This window comes from Amblyraja radiata, chromosome 21 (assembly GCF_010909765.2).
Source record: "Amblyraja radiata isolate CabotCenter1 chromosome 21, sAmbRad1.1.pri, whole genome shotgun sequence".
In the NCBI taxonomy this organism is placed as follows: Eukaryota; Metazoa; Chordata; class Chondrichthyes; order Rajiformes; family Rajidae; genus Amblyraja; species Amblyraja radiata.
In genome coordinates, this window is record NC_045976.1 from 14,834,007 (window position 1) to 14,856,188 (window position 22,182).

Genomic DNA, 22,182 nt, shown 5'->3' on the forward strand with positions numbered 1-22,182 from the left:
TGTTTTTATGTCTGGCTGTGGCAGCTTTGACAGTCCGGGTTCGCCTTCCAGAGGGAAGTGATTCAACGAGTTTGTGGCCAGGGTGAGAGGGGTCAGAGATGATCTTGCCCGCTCGCTTCCTGGCCCTTGCAGTGTACAGTTCCTCAATGGAGGGAAGGTTGCGGCCAATAACCTTCTCTGCTGATCGGACGATTCGCTGCAGTCTCCAGGTGTCGTGTTTGGTGGCTGAGCCAAACCAGACCATGATGGAGAAGGTGAGGACAGACTCTACGATGGCCGTGTATAATTGGACCAGCATTACCTGTGGCAGATTGTGCTTCCTCAGCTGCCACAGGAAGTACATCCTCTGTTGTGCCTTTTTGACAGTGGAGTCGATGGTAGCCCCCCACTTAAGGTCCTTGGGGATGATGGTTCCCAGGAACTGAAAAGACTCCACAGATGTAACTGTGGTGTTGTTGATGGTGAGTGGGGTGAGGGGAGGGGGAGCTCTCCTAAAGTCTACAATCAATTCCACTGTCTTAAGAGCATTGGGCTCCAGGTTGTTGCGATGGCACAGAGTACACAGTCTTGCGGTGCTCCTATGCTGAGCGTTTGCGGGCCGAGATGTGCTTTCCCAGCCTCACATGTTGCTTCCTGTCTGTCAGGAAGCTGGTGATCCACCGACAGAGGGGTTCAGGCACAGTCAACTCGGAAAGTTTGGAGTGCAGTAGCTCTGGCACAATGGTGTTGAATGCAGAGCTAAAATCAACAAACAGGATCCTCGCATAGGTCCCCTGGCGGTCTAGGTGCTGTAGGATGAAGTGCAGGCCCAGGTTGACTGCGTCATCCACAGATCTATTGGTCCGATATGCAAACTGCAGAGGGTCCAGCAGAGGGTTTGTGATATTTTTCAGCTTGGCCAGCACAAGTCTTTCGAGTGTCTTCATGACTACAGAGATCAGTGTGATAGGCCTGTAGTAATTAAAACAAGTAATCCTTGCCTTTTTGGGTACATGTTTGTTTAGGCAATGTGAGTGCACTCTCATTTGGATTCAGCCAATGAGAATATATTATGAAATAACCATGTCCTAGAACCGATCAATTTTGCTCATTATCCCAGGATCGCATGCTGAATGTTAAATGAGATACCAACACTTACTAGACCTAAAGGCGGGAGAAGTCTATTTCATTCCCTATAGCCTCTGAATATCTATTTAAGCGAGGATAGCTTCCGGACGATATTCCTGCTGTGAAAATTTATTTCTGCCTGCTGACTGCTGTTAAATAGTGAAGAAGAAAATAGGATTGTGATGGTTTGATTTTGAAAATTGTTAGTTACTTCCTTTTGTATAGCCAGTTTGTAAATATTTGAATGTAAAATATGTGCAATGTATCTACATTTTGTCATGAACTCCCTATCCGGGAAAATCATGATGGTTATAAATGAAACAGTAATTCCATCTGAAATAATTTGCAATGCTGACATATGAATTTTCATGGAGATTTTTGACATAGTCCAGAGGATGCCAGAAAACAGTGAGGTAGGGAATAGACTTTTTTTTGCTAAATCATACAAATGTTCCTTTATTGCTGAATGAAAAAGGCAGCTCTTTTAATTCATTTGTGGCCATTGCCATCGTTTTCAGTAATCATTGACTGTCCTTCACGAATGGTTCAATGGTTTTTTATAGTCATGTAAGCACGGCGCAGTGAAATTCTTTTGCACAACCTGCAAATGCACAGTCGTCATATTTTGGTGCCGCTTACAAAGAAAAATAAAATGTCCAGATATCAGTCCACATGTTGGAAGTACTGGAGGGCCACATCCAGGTAAGCCCCCTAACCCTAACCTGACGTCCCTCTCAATCATCCTGATCTCCCGGTTTCTGGGCACCTTAATTCTCCTTCCTATTCCTGCAAATATACTTTCTGTTCTCGGTCTCCTCCATTGTCAGAGTGAGGCTAAATGCAAATTGGAGGAACAGCATCTCATATTTCGCTTGGGCAGCTTACAGCCCCGTGGTATGAATATTGATTTATCTCACTTCAGGTAGCCCTGGCATTCCCTCTCTCTCTCTCCCTTCCCCACCCGTCACACTAGCTTCTCATTTTCACCCTACAAACAGCTTACCATGGTCTGTTTCATTTATCATCGTTACCTTTTTGCATATCTTTCATTCATTGTTCTTTATCGCTCCACATCACCATCTATATCTCTCGTTTGTCTTATCCCTAACCAGCCTGTGAAGGGTCTCGATCCAAAACATCACCCATTCCTTCTCTCCAGAGATGCTGCCTGTCTTGCTGAGTTACTCCAGCTTTTTGTGTCCCTCTCAATATACAGTTGTGCTATATTCTTAAACTAATGCAGCCATTTTAATGTGTTTTCTTGGTTAGATAGGAGGGTTCAAATAAGTAACAGTAAAAGGATATTAATGTTTCCAAGCCAGACTTTGATATTCCTGTGTCTGTTTTCCTTGTCTTTGTGTTGTGAGTTTCAGAGGTACTGTGTGTGTATGTGAGGTGAATAACTGCAACACATTTTGTAGAGGTTACATGCTGCAGCTATGGTGCACTGGTGTCACTATATTTTTCTAACATAGGAATCGAATTAAACTGAAGCAACAGAAGAGGCAGCAAAAGGTAAGAATCAATAACATTTTATGTGGAGTTTCTTGTCAGAGCTTAATGATTTTCAGATAATATTAATTACTCATTAAAGACAAGAGATTCCGTGTTTCCTAATTTGTTTTTTTCTTGTCCAATTGCCTGTTTCCTCCAAATTGGAGATTTTGTTTTGATATCTGCATTTTGACACTACAGTCCCTTTATATAGATGCTGCAGGAACAGTTCAGAAAATTAGAAATTTTGCTCCTGCCTTAGTATTGCACAATCACCAGATTTTATGTTAGATTGGTATTTGTATTCTTAGAGATGGACTTTGAGAATCTGATATTTTTGTGGACATGTCCTGTAACCTTTGGAAATAGTTAGGTTAGTTATTATTATGGTCACATGTACCAAAGTACGGTGAAAGGAGTTTGTTGTGTACTATCCATTAAACAAAAAGGCTACACATGATTACAATCAGATTCAGATTCAGATTCATACTTTATTGTCATTGTGCAGTGTACAAGTACAGAGACAATGAAATGCAGTTAGCATCTCACCCAGAAGTACAAACACAGAATAATGGAACAGGAAAAAATATATATTTATATACAGTAGCAGTAGTGCAATTTTCGGGGGGGGGGTAAACAGTCTGTGGTTGGGGTGAGAGCAGTCCTTGACGATGCTACGCGCCCTTCGCAGACATCGCTTGCTCTGGACAGACTCAATGGAGGGGAGTGAGGAACCGGTGATGCGCATGGCAGTTTTCACCACCCTCTGCAGTGCTTTCCTTTGACAGAGACAGAGCAGTTGCCATACCATACTGTGATACAGTTAATAAGGATGCTCTCGATGGATCAGCGGTAGAAGTTCACCAGAATCTGAGGAGACAGATGGACCTTCTTTAGTCTCCTCAGGAAGAAAATACGCTGGTGAGCCTTCTTGATCAGTGTTGTGGTATTGTGGGTCCAAGAGAGGTCATCAGAGATGTTGACCCCCTGAAACCTGAAGCTGGAAACACGCTCCACCTCCGTCCCATTAATATAGATGGGGGTGTGCGTGCCAACCCTAGACCTTCTGTAGTCCACAATGAGCTCCTTGGTCTTCTTGGTGTTAAGGGCCAGGTTGTTGTCAGCGCACCATGCTGCTAGGAGCTGGACCTCCTCCCTATAGGCCGACGCATCGTAGTCGCTGATGAGGCCAATCACCGTTGTATCATCTGCATACTTGATAATGGTGTTTGTACCATGTACAGGTGTGCAGTCGTAGGTGAAGAGGGAGTAGAGGACAGGGCTCAGCACACCGCCCTGCGGAACGCCGGTGTTCAGGGTGAGGGTTGAAGAGGTGTAGTTGTCTAATCTAACAGACTGGGGTCTGTTGGTTAGAAAGTCCAGTATCCAGTTGCAGAGGGAGGGGTCGATGCCCAAGTCGATGAGTTTGGTGATCAGTTTCGAGGGGATAATGGTGTTAAATGCTGAACTAAAGTCGATGAACAGCATTCTCATGTAGGTGTCTCTGTTGTTGAGGTGGGAGAGGGTGGAGTGAAGTACCATGGAGATGGTATCCTCCGTACTCCTGTTCTTGCGGTAGGCGAACTGATGGGGGTCCAGTGTGGAAGGTAGGCAGCCTTTGAGGTGTGCCAGGACCAGCCTCTCGAAGCACTTAGTGATGATGGGAGTGAGTGCAACTGGGCGGAAGTCGTGGAGGCTCGCCGCAGTGGAGTGTTTTGGCACCGGCACGATGGAGGTAGTTTTAAGGCACGTGGGGACAGCTGCTTGGGCAAGTGACAGGTTGAAGATGCCAGTCCAGACGTCTGACAGCTGTGCAGCACAGGCCCTGAGGATGCGCCCGGGGATGCCGTCAGGGCCAGCCGCCTTTCATGCATTTATCCTGCTCAGTGCCGCATACACGTCGATGGGGGTGAGTGTGAGGGATGGTGATCAGCAGGGAGCACAGCCTTGAATCAAGCCGCCCACAGTGTACAGATGTAGGATAAATGGTATAACATTTTGTGCAGGATAAAGTCCATTCAGGATAGTTCAAAGGTCTCCAATGAGGTAGATGGGACGTCACTAACGGTGAGAGGACGGTTCAGTTGCCTGATAATAGCAGGAAAGAAATCTGGAGGTTTTCATTTTCAAACTTCTTTACTTCTTGCCTGATGAGAGGGGTGAGAAGAGGGAGTGACCTGAGTGAGACAGGTCCTTGATTATGTGGGTGGCCTTTCCAAGGCAGTATGAGGTGCAGATGGAGTCCATGGAAGGGAGGTTGGTTTGCGTCATGGTTTGGGCTACTTCCAGAACTATGTAATTTCTTGCCGTCTTGGATAGAGTTGTTCCCAAACCATGCTGTGATGCATCCGATAAAATACTTTCTACCGCATCTGTAGAAGTTGGTGAGGGCAGTTGGGGACATGCCGAACTTCCTAAACCTTCGAAGAAAGTAGAGGCATTGGTGTGCTTTCTTGGCCATTGCTTCGATGTGGCTGATCCAGGACAAATTGCCTGTGATATTTACTCCTAAAAACTTAAGCTTTCGACCATCTCTACTTTGGCACCATCAATGTATGTGTACTGTGTGTACTGCTTCACTTGCTATGTGTACTGCTTCACTTGCTGAAGGCGATTACAATCTCCTTTGTCTTGCTGATATTAAAGGATAGGTTGTGTAAGAAAGAACTGCAGATGCTGGTTTTAATCAAAGGTAGACACAAATGCTGGAGTGACAGCGGGTGAGGCAGCATCTCCGGAGAGAAGGAATGGGCACCATTTCGGGTCGAGACCATTCTTCAGACTGAAAATGCTGCCTCACCCGCTGAGTTACTCCAGCATTTTGTTTCTACCTTTGAGGGATAGGTTGTTGGCTTTGCACCAGATTACGAGGTTCTCAATCTCCTTACTATAATCCGTCTCATTATTATTCGATATGAGGCCTGCAGAGTTGGTGTCGTCTGCGAACTTGTGAATTGGTATTTGGCTGTACAGTCATAAGTGTTTAAGGAGACTTAAACACTTATGACAAGTCCTTGCTGGGCACCAATGTTGAGGATTATTGTAGAGGATGATTTGTCACATATGGTGGATGGAAACCTGATGGAAACATGCATTTTTGCAGAACTACGATACTGTGGCGACATATTGCAAGCAGCACAACAGGAGAGGATCTATATAACAATCTTGAGCTTCTTTGGATAAAAGAAACAACACAAGCCAGTGCTGTAATTGACAAACTGCTTGCCATTTAGATTTGTACACCACCTTAACAGGCCTTTCGGCTTTCATTTCCTATTCATGTACTAGCCCAAATGTCTTTTAAATGTTGCGATACTTTCTGCCTCAACTAACTCCTCTGGCAGCTCATTCCATATACCTACCATCCTCTGTGTGACAAAAGTTGCCCCTCAGATCCCTATTGCAACTTTCCTCACTCACCTTAAACCAATAACCTCTGGTTCTTGGTTCCACTTCTCTGGTTAAAAGACTCTAGCTATCTATGCCCCTCATGATCTTATACACCTCCATAAGATCACCTCTCTATGCTCCATGGAATACAGTCCTAATCTGACCTACCTCTGCATGTAGCTCAGATCCTCAAGTTCTGCCACCATTCTTGTAATCTTTTCTGCACTCATTCCAGATAAACAATATCTTTCCAAGAGCAGGGTGACCAGGACTGAACACAATACTCCTAACTGCGGCCTTGTATGGCTGTACCATATCATCCAAACTTCTATAATCAATACCCTGACTCATGAAGGCCAATGTGTGCTGAAAGCATTCTTGATCACCTTTTCTACCTATGACACCTTTCAAGGAACTATGTACCTGGACTCCAAGATTCATCTGCTCTACAACACTCCCCAGAGCCCTACCATTTACTGTTATAGTCCTGCATTGGTTAGACTTCCCAATATGTAACACCTCACATTTGTCTGCATTAAACTCCATTTGCCCACTTGCCCAACTGATCAAGATCCTGCCGTAACCTGTGATAACCATCTTTGCTATCTATAATACCACCTAATTTATTGTAATCATCAGATTCTAATCCTGCCTTGTACCTTCTCATCTTTTGGAGTTTTGCATGCAGTTCTGGTCTACAGAATGAAAAGGCATTAGGTACGAGTAGACGTTGGAAAGCTTGAATTGTTTTCTCTGGAATGTCAGAAGTTGAGAGGAGACCTGATAGATTAAAAAGCAGCACTCTAATGGGGCTTTTTCATGGGGCGAGTTGACGCAAGATGTCACCAGAGTGAAGTGGTCGTGGTCCAGCACGAGTCTCGCACGATATAACGGGGGGGTAGATAAAGAGTTCCCACGGTACTCGGCATTTCTGTTATTTGTGCGAGTGACTTGTCCGTCTCCCGAGCTTTCCCGTTAAATCTTGAATGAACATCGTGAACTACACGTGACACAAATGATGTAACTTTATTTTTCACACACTATAAATATCCTCCCTTGGTTGAATTGGCTCATTTGGAGACATGTTTTACTGGGTATGTGGGAGACACAGATGGACTGAGCACAGTACCTCGGTCTTACTGTGTGTGCGAGAGGGGGAGAAAGAGACATACACTCACAGAGGCAGAGTCTCTCAGCCTGTGTAAGAGGGAGGGAGAGAGAGAGAGAGGCACACACAAGGTGGATGTGAAATCTCACCTGCCTGTTTCAGTGACAGACACCCGCCGCCAGTAAATGAAGACACCCCCATCTGTCTCCCCCTCCTCTCCCTCGACTCCCCCACCTTTCCCTCCCAACTCCAGTCCCGTCCCGACCCCCTGGGAAACTGAATAGAGCAACAATATAGATATAGAAACTGTGGCGACGCGGCTCTGGCTGCAGCGGCTCACCGGCAGTCCTGTTTGTTTTGTGTTTTTTGGGTTGTTTATTTTCGTTTTGGTTAGTCTAGTTTTGGTTTTTAGTTTGTGTTTTGGGGGGGGGGGGGTTGAAACGGGGCTTGCTGTCTCTCCCTGCGGGGGAATGCGACTTTTTTGTCGTATTCCCCTTCTCTGCCTCCGTCTGCGCTGAGGCCTAATGGCGGAGCTGGCGACCTCGAGGCTCAGGAGGCAGAGCCCGCCTGGACTCGCACTGAGCTCGCTCCCGTGAGGACGGCCCGGCTCGGGGCTGGAACAGGGCTTTCGTGAGGGGCTGTGACGGCCGGCCCGAGGAAGGAACGGTGCTCCCGTCGGAGTAGCCGAGCTCGGGGAGGTACGGCGTTCCCAGCCCAAGGGAGAAGCGGCGCCCAGTCGGGGCGGCCCAGCCTGAGGGAGGAGCGGTGCCCGGTCGGGGCGGCCTGGCGCGAGGGAGGAGCGGCGCCCGGTCGGGGCGGCCCAGCCTGAGGGAGGAGCGGCGCCCAGTCGGGGCGGCCCAGCCTGAGGGAGGAGCGGTGCCCAGTCGGGGCGGCCTGGCGCGAGGGAGGAGCGGCGCCCGGTCGGGGCGGCCTGGCCCGAGGGAGGAGCGGCGGCCTGGCGCGAGGCTGAGACGGTGGCAGTACTCACGTGAGGGCGATCCGGCTCGGGGCTGGAACGATGCTCCGGGGGCTGGGACGGCAGTTCTGGTGGCGGTGGCCTGAGACCGGGGGTTCGGCCGCGGGCCAGCGGCTGCGTCAGCAGGTCTGGTGAGCGGCAGCTTCGACTACCCCGGGCCGCGGTGTTTGAGCCGCGAGGACAGGTTTTAACATCGCCCGGGGGGTATCGCCTCAGCGCAGAAGGAGAAGAGGAGGGAAGAGACTGCAGCCCTAAGACTTTTGCCTCCATCACAGTGAGGAGATGTTGGGTGGACTCACTGTGGTGGATGTTAATATGTGTTTATTGTTGTTTTTTATTGTATTGTATTATATGTATGACTGCATAAATTTCGTTCAGACTTCGGTCTGGATGACAATAAAAGGCTATTCTATTCTATTCTATTCTATTCTATGAAACAATATGGAAACTGAATAGAGCAACATGGCAAAAACATCTCTGACACGCTTTACCCCCTTTCTTTGAGATTTTCTGGGAGCCATCTCTGCAAGTGTTCCTGTTAAAAAGATTATCCAACAATGACAATTAGGTGGGACGTCCTCGAAGGACACATGTTCCCTTGTCGATATTGAGACCACCTTTTTTACTCACCTTCTGTCCCCTCTGTCCAGCTTCCGGGTTTACCGTTCGCAGGAGTTCCCACGCGCTATATCTCTAAAATCTGAAGTTAGGTAATGTCTAAAGGAACTGCAGACGCTGGTTAATGCTGGTTAATACGCACAGAAGGACACAAAATGTTGGTGTAACTCAGCAGGTAAGTCAGATCTGGGAAGAAAAACATAAAAAGCTGGAGTAAGTCAGCGGGTCAGGCAGCATCTCTGGAGAAAAAGAATAGGTGGCGATTCGAATCGGAACTTTTCTTCAGACAGCCTAATCGGAATTGAGTCTGAAGATGTGTCTCGTCCCGAAACATCAGCTATTTTTCTCCAGAGATGCTGCTTGCCTCGCTGAGTTACTCCAGCTTTTTGTGTCTGTCTTCGGTTTAAACCAGCATGTGCAGTTCACTCCTTACACGGGTCTCTGTACAACATTGATTGGTAGCGTTCCGGACCCTGCTTCGGAAAGGCATCGATCGCTAGTCGGCGAGGACTCCGACCTGTATCTCTCAAAGAAGTACATGTAAAAAATTTCTCACAGACCATAAAAATGCGTAACCTTTCAGTAAAGTCCCTTTTAAAGTCCCTTTTAAAGATTATAGTTATTTTCTTGAATCTCATTAACATAACTCATGAATAAGTTGATGTCCATATGCGGATGCAAATCTTTATTTTTATTTATTTTTTAAATTCAATCCCACAGAATACAATTTTTACTCACCTTCTGTCCCCTCTGTCCAGCTTCCGGGTTCACCGTTTGCAGGAGTTCCCACGGTACCCGCAAGAGTTATTACGGATATCGCACTGGCCACTACGTCCATATAATGTTGCAATGCTCAACCACAAGTGTACAAGTCACTCTTGGAGAAATTCAAACTTTCTTGAATTTTCTCCCGAGTGACCAAGATACACGATTACCTGCCGTTAGCGCTACGGTGGTCCACAGTGGTCCACGAATGCCGTACTGTTATCGCACGAGGTTCCCACGATGTTAAACTCTGGTTAACTCTTGCGTCAAGTCGCCCCGTGAAAAGGCCGCTTAAGGGTAGTAATCTCTGGGTTATTGTGTTTTCTATGAGTACTGTATTTGCAGAAGTGCTATGCTACTGCAAGTAAGAATCTCATTGTTCTGCTTTTGGTAGATATGACAATTAAACATAACAATACTTTAATAGTCATGCAACTCCACTCAGAGAACATGATAACTACATTTACAGAGAGGTACCACTTTGATTCAAAATCCAAGCACATCATAATTTGCCATGTCGACAGCCAAGCCACTTACTACTTCTACTGTTCATGATGACTCAGATAATGTGTAATTTCATCAGATAACTGTTTAGAATACTGCTTAATGTGTTCAATCAAAAGATCTCTACATATTGTATTTAGTATGATTTATATTTTCAAGGAATTTTTTGAGAAGAGGAAACTTAAATCAAAATGTAAACTATTAGAGCCACCGGTATCACCTCAACAAAACTCTTCCGTTAGCTGGGACCTCCTTACTCTACATATCGTTAACCGTATAGCTGCAAAGAAGGAATCTGTTGGTAAGAATAGCACTGACCCTCATGCATTAATGAGATCAGTTTTGTTGCTGTGTCTTTATATTTTGGAGCAGATCTTTAAAAATTAGGTAAAGGCAAGCATCTCCCTGTTCATCTAAGGATTCTGGTTAGGATTGACTCTAGTTGCCTTTGTCGGAATGCATTCGTCAACACGCAAAACTGATGATGACTTAGTAAACGAGAACATATACTGTATCAGATGTTAATGAATACTTCAAAACATGTTAATTAGTTTAGTTTAGAGATATGGCATGGAAACAGGTCCTTTGACCCATTGAGTCCATCGAGATCATTGGTCACCTGTACAATAGTTCCGTCACTTTTGCATCCTACACGCTAGGGGCAATTTACAGAAGCCAATTAACCTACGAACCTGCACGTCTTCGGGATGTGGGAGGAAACCCGGAGCACTCGGAAATAAAACCATGGGGATATCCTACTGTATATTTTAACAGCCATCCTCAGTCTGTGACCCCAGCTATCTTGGTATCCTCTGCAAACTTACGTTTACATTCAAGTAATTTACATGTAACAACATAGATTCCTGCAGAACTCCAGATACAGATCTCGAGCCTTGTATTGTTAAATATTGTTCTTCCACCACAACCCTCTGTCTTCTATCTGTAAGCCTTTATTTAACAATACAATCAAATGATTCACAGAAAACTTGATTAGATTGAAAACCTAAATACTAAAGCACTCAAAACAATAAAATATGTATTTTCAAAGCATAAGAGCTTTCTGGGTCTGGCTTGTGTTACAAAAAGTCAATTTTATGCAGATTTTTCAATAAAATGTTTTCTTAGCCTATCATATAATATTAGGGCAGCACAGCGGCGCAGCATTGGGCTGCAGCCTTAAGGCAACAGAGACCCGAGTTCAATCCTAGCTACAAGTGCTGTCTGTGTGGATTTTGTGTTCCCCTTGTAAGTTACTTGAATGTAAACCTAAGTTTGCAGAGGATACCAAGATAGCTGGGGTCACAGACTGAAGAAGGCTGTTAAAATATACAGTGGGATATCGATCAGGGACAGAAATGGATTGAAAAATGGCAAATAGAGTTTAACCCGAGCACTTTTGCACTTTGAAGTTTTGCACTTTGGGAGATTGAATGTGAAAGGAAAATATATGGCAATACCCTTAACAGCAATGATGTGCAGTGGATCTTGGGGTCTAAGTCCATAATTCCCTGAAAGTGGCAACCTAAGTAGATAGAGTGGTAACAAAGGTAGGTATGCTTGCCTTCTTCAATTGAAGCAATGTCTCAGAGTCAGGAAGTCATGATGCAGGACTTTGGTTAGGCAACATTTGGAATATTGTGTGCAGTTGTGGTTGTTCCAATACAAAAAATGATGTGGCGCCATTGGAAAGAGTGTGGACGAGGGTTCCGAGAATTATGTCTGGATTAGAGAGCACTAGCTACAAGGAGAGGTTGGACTACTTGCATTGTTTCTCCGGAATGAAAGAGGTTGAGGGGAGAAGTGATAGAAGTAGAAAAAATTATGAGGCAAAGACAGGGCAGACAGTCAGAACCTTTTTCCCAGGATGGATATACTTGAGCGCATAGCTTTAAGGTGAGATAGTTTAAAGCAGATGAGAGGGTAAGTTTTTTCACACAGAGGGTGGTGAGTGCCTGGAACATGCTGCTAGAGGAGGTGGTGGATGCAGATATGATAGTGTAGGTATGTTACAATACTTACCTTCAGCGGCGCTGCAATTCTGCCACTGGCCGTGTGCGCGATTTTGGCGCCTTTGAAGGGGGGGGGCGGGGTTAAAACGCGTTTTTTTCCTACCTTGTCCTGGAATATATTTGGTTGGAGTGCAAGCTTTTGCTGAAGAATCGTTCCAACGGGCGTTCAGTGTATTTTTTTTTTAATCGCCCGACAAATTCAGCGCTGGAGTAATTTTTAAATCAGCTTCTAAAGCCGTCAACGCCGACAATGGGGACGGATTTCAGGTACGGGACAGGTAAAAGAAAGCCGTTTATTTTATGTATAAAAGTGCTCCTTAAGATGCCTTTAATTCACATTTTAAGTTGCGAAACGATGATTTTTTCCCCATACGAACCGGCAGTATTTTTCCTGCCGATATGCGGTATAAATTCACCGCAAACCGCAACGTTCCAAATGATCGCGTTCCAGAAAAACCCACTCGCAAGATGATTTAAATGGCCATTAATTTATGGGAATTAAACACTAAATTCCTTCCATTTGGCCTATAAATTCATGACAATGAGATTTAAAAAACATGTTATATTGTGAATTGTTGTGTGAATGTTATTTGGACATCTAGGCTATTTGAAAATGTTCATCTTTTCTTAAGAAATGGATAGATGTTTAGATCTAGTAATTGAATTTTGTAATTAGCTACAATTAGGTAACTAACTATGCTTTAATTTCAGGTCATCCAAGTAAGATTGTTTCATTTGTTTCAGAATGCTTCAATCTATAATAACTGAAAATTTAATTCAGTTCTCTTAATTTTTAATAAAGTTATGGGCTTTTGACTGTCCTCGATCACAGCTTTTGAGTTAAGTCAATGGAAAAGCAATAGGGAACAAGATGCTAATTTCCGAGTATGAAAATGGCCATAACCTTTTTAATACTGAAGATATGAAAGTAAATTAGGTGTCAAATTAAACTTCTTTTTATGCTTTATCTGATGGGATAAATTGCAGACTTGATTTTTTAAATCTCAAAATTTTGTAACATTGCTAATAGATGAGCAGTAAAATCCTGATTTCTCTGAAAAGAATAGCCATATTTCAGTTCATTGAAGTTAAAAATCTCATTGCATTTGAATTTTCATGTCGTACTACTTTTGACGTCATTTGATCGTGCTTTATATTAAAATAACCATGCAAGGGCAAATTAAAGTTCTGCTGAAAAGTCAGGGGACAAGTAGCACAGTCTCCACAATGCAGTCTCCCACACCACTCTGACTCTGCTGGGTCCTACTGCTCCTCCCTCCTGCAGGGAACGGCAGTGGTTATTCCACTGGGTCATCCCCTTCCACTTTTCACCTGGTGTCCCAAGCTACTCCCCATCCATACAATAGTCCTCATGTTCCCTTCTTCTATAAACACCCACCACCCCCCCCCCCCCCTCACCAGCCTCAACCTCCATCCACTCACCTGCCTTCCTCCAACCCCAACCCTCACCCTTGCCATTTCTTCACCATCCACCTTGATTTCCTCCTTTCTGATACGGAACAGTATGTCCTCAGCAGAGGCCTCACCTTTGTTCCCCTCTGCCCCCACCTCAACGATTTCCAGGGTCCGCCACGACATAGAGGTCTTCTTCCATTGCCTCCACCTCTGTGCCTTTTTTTATGGGAAGGAATCCTCACCACCCAGTGATGACCCCTTCTCCCATCTCCATTGGACCCCCTCCTCTCCCCCCTGAACATATAGCCCTCCGCTCACTCTGCAGCAACCCTGACTTGATAATCAAACCCACCGACAAGGGAGGTGCTGTGGTAGTGGCACGCTGACCTCTATCGGGCTGAGGCGATGCGACAACCCTCAGACATCTCCTACTTATCCTTGGACCATGATCCCACAGATGAGCACCAGGTCTAAATATCACACACCATTTATGATTTCATTACTTCTGGCTCTTCCCTCCAAAGCTTCCAATCTTATCGTTCCCCAGCCCTGCACAGCCCAATTTTATCTTCTCCCTAAAATTCACAAACAGAACTGCCCTGGCAGAGCCATTGTTTCTGCTTGTTTATGTCCCATTGTAGTAAATTTCTACATGCGTCGACTCCATCCTATTACCCCTGGTCAAATCCCTCCCTACCTATGTCCAAGACACCTCACACAGTCTTAGTCTCTTCAATGACTTCCGATTACCAGGCCCCCACTTCCTCATCTTTACTATGGATGTCCAGTCACTCTACACCTCCATCCCCCACCAGGAAGGTCTTAAAACCCTCAGTTTCTTCCTCGACCGCGGAGCCAGCCAATTTCCATCTACTAACACTCTCTTCCGCCTAGCAGAGCTGGTTCTTACCCTCAACAACTTCACCTTTAACTCCTCCCACTTCCTCCAAATCCAAGGTGTAGCTATGGGCACTCGCATGGGCCCCAGCTATGCCTGCCTCTTCATAGGGTATGTCGAACAATCACTGTTCCAGGTGTACCCTGGCCCTATCCCTGAATACCTCTGCTACATTGACGACTGCATCACTGCTACCTCCTGCACCCATGCAGAACTCACTGACTTCATCAACTTCACGACTAATTTCCATCCTTCAGTCAAATTCACTTGGACCATCTCCGACATCTCCCTACCGTTTCTAGATCTCACCGTCTCCATCACAGGAGACAGACTATCGACTGACATCTAATCCAAACCCACTAACTCCCATAGCTATCTAGACTACACTTCTTACACCCTGATTCCTGTAAAGACTCTAGCCCCTACCAATTCCTCTGCCTACGCCTCATCTGTGCCCAGGATGAGGTTTTCCATACCAGGTCATCTGAGATGTCCTCATTCTTTTGGGAATGGGGGTGTTCCCCTCTTTCATTATAGATGAGGCTCTCACCAGGGTCTCCTCGATATCCCTCAGCTCTGCTCTTGCTGCCCCTCCCCCCATTCGTAACAATGACAGAGTTCCCCTTGTCCTCACCTTCTACCCCATTAGCTGTCGCATACAGCATATAAGCCTCCGACATTTTCACCACATCCAATGGGATCCTGCTACTGGCCACATCTTCCCATCACCACCCCTTTCTGCTTTCCGCAGAGATCGTTCCCTCTGCAACTCCCTGGTCAACTCGTCCCTTCCCACCCAAACCACTCCCTCCCAATGTACTTTCCCCTGTAACAGCAGGATATGGAACCTGTCCCTTTACCTTCCCCCTCGACTACGTCCAAGGACCCCTACAGTCTTTTCGGGTGAGGCAGAGGTTCACTTACACCTCCTCCAACCTCATCTACAGTATCTGCTGATCAAGGTGTCAACTCCTGTATATCGGCATTACCTAGCGCAGACTCGGCGATCGTTTCGCTGAACACCTCTGCTCAGTCCGCCTAAATCCACCTGATCTCCCGGTTGCTCAGCACTTTAACTCCCCCTCCCATTCCCAATCTGACCTTTCTGTCCTGGGCCTCCTCCATTGTCAGTGAGGCCCAGCGCAAATTGGAGGAACAGCACCTCATATTTTGCTTGGGTAGCATACACCCCAGCGATATGAACATTAACTTCTCCAACTTCAAGTAGCCCTTCCTTTCCCTCTCTCTCCATCCTCTCCCCCTTCCCAGTTCTTTCACCAGTCTTACTGTCTCCAACTACATGTTATCTTTGTACCGCCCACTTAGAAACATAGAAACATAGAAATTAGGTGCAGGAGTAGGCCATTCGGCCCTTCGAGCCTGCACCGCCATTCAATATGATCATGGCTGATCATCCAACTCAGTATCCCGTACCTGCCTTCTCTCCATACCCTCTGATCCCCTTAGCCACAAGGGCCACATCTAACTTCCCTGACATTAGCCTGTAGAAGGGTCTCGACCCGAAACGTCACCAATTCCTTCGCACCAGAGATGCTGCCTGTCCTGCTGAGTGATTCCAGCATCTTGTGTCTACCTAGCCCAAACAGTACCTATACATAATCTAAATTAAAAAAATAAGAGTTTTGGTATGAGTTTTAAATTAAAACAGAGAATGCTGGAAACGTCAGCTCAGGCAGCATCTGTAGAGAAACAGAGAGTCAATGACCCTTTATATCTAGAAGATTTGTATCTATTCCATGAATTCTGACTGACTATGGCACTGGAATAATTTTGTAAAACCTTATTTCAGCAACTCCCAGTTTGGCGTCTTACAATGGTGAAATGACAGTGTATATCTTGCTTTTTTCAAAGATGCATCAAACAAAGTCATTCAAGTAAATATGATGAATGATAGAAAAGTACCAATTAGACGACATAACATTGAGCTGCCAATGTCTCCTTGCTCTATTCCCTCTCAAATATTCCTGGAAGAAAGTCAATGCAGGTAATTTTCCAAAGAAATGTTGAATGTGAGGGCTTGCAATGTGATGCTTGTGGTTTTGATTAAATGTTTAAAAAGTACGATAAAAGTTATGCACCCAATCCAGTAGCAGATGATACGTACTATCCTTGAATTTCACCTTTTACACCTTTGTTCAGTTGTTGCAACCAATATACTTTTAACAGTCTTATGTGTCAAAGGCATTCTGCTAAAGCACATGGCAGTTTTATGTGGATATAGATATTTGTGGCTAATCTAACTGCTAACGTAATGAGACCAAAGAAATTGCTGGATTTGAAGGAGAAATTGTTTAATATGACAATGAACCAGCTGCATCGGTGTTTTCGTGAAGGGGAACTGGTTGGGCATCTGTTTAAGAAAGAAGCAAGGTACTCACAGACATCATGGTGTGGAATGGTGGTGCAGGGGTATTCATGGTAAAGATAAGCTCATTGGGATCAAGAGGCTGGAAACTTAAGTTATGGAGGGAATTAGAAGTGCCATAAATGTAACCATTGAAGTCAAGGAAGGGGAATGAAAATTCAGTGGTGCACTGGTTCCTTTATCACGTGCACCAAGGTACAGAGAGTTTCTTTTTTTGCATACAGATCGGTAAGAACATTGCCATACATAGGTACAATCCCCCGTTATGTACATAATGCATAGAAACAAACCATTGTGTCTATATGCAAGAGCTGCCAGGTTTTGGCTCCATTTCACAGTCCCAACTGAAGCCGGCCATAAAGGCCTGTTGCAGCAGTCGTCTCCATCCAGTTGCCTGCAAATTATTGTCTCTCTCCAGTGGAGTAATAGCATGTTGAAGTATAGTGCACATAAAGTTGCTGCAACATAGCTTCAGAGTTCAATATGACCTCTGGTATGGAGATTGCACATTCTTCCTATGGGTATCCAATAGGTGCTCTGGTTTTCTCCCACATCCAAAAATGTGCAGGTTTAGTTGGTTGCTGCTGTAAATTGCTTCTGAAGTGTAGGTGAGTGATAGAATCTGGGGATTTGATGGAAATGTAGGGAGAATACATTGTGATTAATGTAAATAGTTACTGTACTTACCGATCAGCGAGGACTTAATGGGCCATGAACCCTGCTCCACGCTATATGACTTCATGAAACAATGGGTATAATTGATAGTTGGTGTGAACAATGAGGTACATCTACATAGCTAATTGATCACTAGCTGTTTAGTCATCTTTTTCATAATTTAACAGATATTTTGTAAATTACTAATGATCACTGGTCATTTTTTCCTCAAACATCTTCCCAGGAGAATAAATATTTTAAGATAACTTACCACCCACCTTTTGTTATATTCACCAAGGCACCACCATTTACAGATCGACTTTGCTGATGGCCAACAATTAAGAGGAATCAATGAAATGAGTTAACACAAAAACAAATTATTGAAAGGGGGAAGTTGCCCACATGACCTAATGAAAATGATTTATTGTTCAAAAGGGAACTGCAGATGCTGGAATATCAAAGGTACACAAAATTGCTGGAGGAACTCAGCGGGTGCAGCAGCATCTATGGTTTATGATTTATTGTTGTATTGCACTTGGGGACATCCTGAATACTGAATATTAAAGGAGTTATTGAAGTGCAAGTCTTGTTTCCCTTTTAATAGACCTTGGAGTCTTTGGTATTATGCTGCCGTTATTTTGGTGTTACTTCAAAACAATGTTGGTGACTGAAAAACAATATCACTGAATCAAATTTAGATGTTCTTCAAACATTTAACACTGCGCAAGATATTACATAATTTTCTCCTGAGCCTAATCGTAGCTCATGCCCATGAGAACTCTTCACAAATAATATCCAAGAGATGTATGAACGCAAAATTGAGTGATGAGTTTTGAGAAACATCTATTCTTTAGTCTTTTTGCTGTTCTCGCCAAATCCCACTATGTGTGTACTTTTTTTAATAAATAGAAAACTTCTGTGACTTTGAATTTATGTGAAAGGGGTGAAATCAAGGATGTTCAATATTTACTCATGTCTCTATGTAAATTGCACTTTAATTTTCATGTACACCTCTGTACACTGCACAATTCTAGACATAATTTGCTACTGCAAACCAAGTTCTATCTTTAATCCAGGCAATTTAAAAGTAATTCTATCCATATTATTCTGTACAATTATGCAAACTAAGTTAACTATCAGCTAAACATAGTTTTTTCAAACCGTAACAGCACACAGAAAAACGAATGGAACAGCAGAAAACAATTTACGAATACAACAAACTTAAGATATGGAGAGGTGGGTGCCAATCTAACATTTTAATGTAATTATACAAAATGCTTTGAGTTCATAATCTGACGTCAGGAAGCACTGAAGTCATTCCCAGCATATGAGACCATTAAAGATTTTTTCCCCAAAGCATTGTTTACATTAAAAAGCCTTGAGATGAGATTTCAGCAGCAAATGAAACAATATTGGAATAGAGTCATATAGCACCGAAACAGACCCTTTGGCCCAACTTGCCTATTCGGATCAAGGTGCCCCACCTGTACTAGTCCCACCTGCCTGTGTTTGGCCCATATCCATCAAATCTTTCCTATTCATGTACCTGTCCAAATATTGGAAATGTTCAATGGTCAATTACACTTTATTGTCACTTAAACCAAGGTATAGTGAAATTCCTTTTTTTGTATACAGTTCAGTAGAAGTATTGTAATTGTAATAAATGTATTAGTTAAGTACGTAAAAACATTCAAGGAATTTGATTTGCCATACAGTCATATCAAAAAAGCAGCAAGATACACAACTACATAAAAATGAACATAAACATCCACCACAGCGCACTGTGATGGAAGGCAATAACGTATTATCTTCTTCCCTCCTTTTCTCCCGCGGTCGGAGCAGTCGAACCATCCGCGGTCGGGACGATCGAAGCTCCCGCAGCCGGCAATCAAAGCTCCCCCGTCGGGGCCATCGACGCTCTCGCAATCGGGGTGGTCGAAGCTGCTGCAGCTTGGAGCCCCCGAAGTCGATACCTAACCAAGGGGCAGCGAGTGCCACGATGTTGTCCGCAGGCTCCCAGGGTTAGAGCTCCCGAAGTTGATCCCTGACAAAGGGATTGCAAGCTCCACGATGTTGTCCACAGGCTCCCGCGGTTGGAGCTCCCGAAGTCGATCCCCAGCAAAAGGACCGCCAGCTCCATGATGTTAGGCCGCAGTGCGGACGGGGATACGATACGGAAAAAGTCGCATCTCCGTCGAGGAAAGAGATCAAAAAAAGTTTCCCCCACCCCCCACATCCAAAGCTAAAAATACACTAAAACATACATTCGACAACAGACTAAAAACACCAAAAGAAGAAAAGGACGACAGACTGCTGGTGAGGCTGCAATCTTACGGCGCCACCCGTTATTACTATAAATAAGCACAATGTTCGTTAAATATAAATGTATAGGAATAGTATACTGAGACCATACACAAGAGTTGCCATGCTTTGACAACATTTTCATGATTCAAGTACAAGTTGTAATAAATGTAGATTTCTTAACTTGGCCATAAAGCCCATTGTCCTGGTAGCATTGCAGGTTCAGTCTGGCCATGCAAAGTTATTGGTGTCCTCCACAGCAGCTCCACCATTCTGTTCCGCTTCGGCCACGTCTGATCTGTGCACTCGGCCTCTTGGAGCGGCTCCCGATCCAGTTGCTGCCGATCCAGTTCCACGTTGCTGCAGGGCCTCCTGTGGCCCAGTCCACTGCTGCCTCAATCCGGACATATCAACCCGTGAACAGTTGTCCCTCACCTCTCCCGGCCACCATTCATTCTTCGTGCCCCAGGGGCACTATCGGGGGTTGTCCAAAAATATACAGTGAGCTCAATACCATTGCCATTTGTGTTTTGGATGTGATGAGATTATGATGTCCTGCGAAACACTAATGGCCCTGTCCCACGGTACGAGTTCATTCCAAGAGCTCTCCCGAGTTTGCCCTGATTCGAACTTGGATTTACGATAATGGCCGCTTGTCGGTACTCGGGGCTCTCGTGGACAATTTTTCAACATGTTGAAAAATCTTCACGAGTCTTCCCGAGCTTACCTGCCATTAGCGAGTCTTCCCGAGTACCTGCCGTTAGCGTTACGAGCCGCTAAGAGACGTCCTTGAGCTCCGACGTACCCACTACGTTCATTCTCCGTGCTTACCATGAGTTTGATTTTTTAAAAGACGGGAGAGCTCTTGGAATGAACTCGTACCGGGGGACAGGGCCATAAACTCACTCAAATTCACTTCAGAAGAATTCTCATTCGGCAGGGCAGGGGGTGGGGGGTGGATAGTTTTTAATGTATAACGTTACAAAATATTAAATGACGATTTAAACATATTTATGATTGAAATAATTGAAATATTAAAAAAAACTTAAATATAATAAATTTTGCACAAGAAAAATGCAGTGCATATATACTACAAGAATGTTTCTATGCCGACAGTCATTGAAATTATATTTGGACCTCATGCACTTGCTTCATGCCGGTCAATTCCAACTGATTTAATGTAATAACATGGAAATGCAGATGCTGATTTACTGAACAAGCACACCAAATGCTGGAATAATTATGCAGATCAGGCAGTGTCTGGAGAACATGGATAGGTGATGATTCAGGTCAGGACCTTTCTTCAGACTGATTTCAAGGGGGCTGGGCCCAAACGAAAGCTGGAAGGTAACTGCTATAAACATCCCCCTTCCCCTTCTCCCTTCCCCTTCTTCTTTCCCCCACACTCCCCTCTCTCTTTCTGAATCCAGCCTGATCTTGCACATGATTCTCCTTCCCCCTTCCCCCTTCACCTACATTCCTTTCACTGGCTTCCCAATTCGTAAGTTTCCAATCCTCGAACTTCACAATTTGCAACTCTTTATCCTTTTGGGCTCATACCTATCTTTTCATCTCTGGCCTTTATCCCACAACGTGCCAATGAAAAGACCCCCTCATCTGCGTACACCTATTACCCGGCTTTGCTCTTTCCTTCCCCTCCTCTTTTTCAACTTTCTTTCCTGCTATCCTCTGCAATTAGTCTGAAGAAGGTCCTGACTCGTCACCTATCTATGTTCTCAAGAGATGCTGCCTGACTCACTGAGATACTCCAGCTTTTAATTTGAAATGATTGTCGCCTTTGCCAAAGCTCATGAGCTTTATGGAGTATACAAATTTTTGCTCCTCCTTTTGTGTCTATTATTTCACCGGTGTAATTCTCTCCTTCAGTGGCAAGACTATCTATCTGATGCATCTATTTGTGTAAGACCTATACCAATCATTGCTAAGCACTCACAATAAAATGCATCTATACTGGAAATCCATATGCTCTTATTTTTAAACACTATTTTATATCCTCAATTCAAGAAATGCATTTCCCTCTCCTGACAACGTTTTAATTTGTTCTTGAATGGGATTATGAATATTTTTTCCTTTTTTACTGTAGCTTTCTCATGGAGTGGAATCAAATTTGATGCAATATAATATTCTGGACAATTCAGGTCCTTTGACAAATAAATTAAATGGATTTCCTCAGACAAATGCATGGATATCTGGTAAAAATGACCCTTTACAAGACAATCTCCGCACAAAACTCTCTACTATGTGGGACCCGACCTGTGGCGATCAAGAGATTTTACAGGTTTAATTTGCATTTTTTTTAAATGTTGGTGTTATTAACATTATGTCAAGCATTCTAATTATTGAGTGAGCAAAAAGCCACCCATGCTATGAGAAGAATCACTATTAGAAGAGATGCACTAGATTTGTGCAAAACTAAACTTTCGGATGAATGCTGAACAATTAATTCTTGCTGTTGTGTGTTTACGTATTTACGGGATTAATCATACACAATGAATGATAAGTAAAACACATTTAAACAAAACCTTCATTTGTATT

The 22,182-nt window shown here is 44.2% G+C and overlaps 1 protein-coding gene across 1 annotated transcript in view; it reads left to right on the forward strand.

The window, feature by feature from the left end:
- The window catches only part of c21h12orf40 (chromosome 21 C12orf40 homolog), a 75,593-nt gene that overhangs the window by 53,077 nt on the left and 334 nt on the right, over positions 1–22,182 (forward strand). The window contains exons 2-5 of the mRNA XM_033039332.1: positions 10,042–10,263; positions 16,158–16,290; positions 18,495–18,561; positions 21,731–21,925. Coding sequence (XP_032895223.1) covers positions 10,042–10,263; positions 16,158–16,290; positions 18,495–18,561; positions 21,731–21,925 — 617 coding nt within the window. The remainder of the gene's footprint in view (positions 1–10,041; positions 10,264–16,157; positions 16,291–18,494; positions 18,562–21,730; positions 21,926–22,182) is intronic.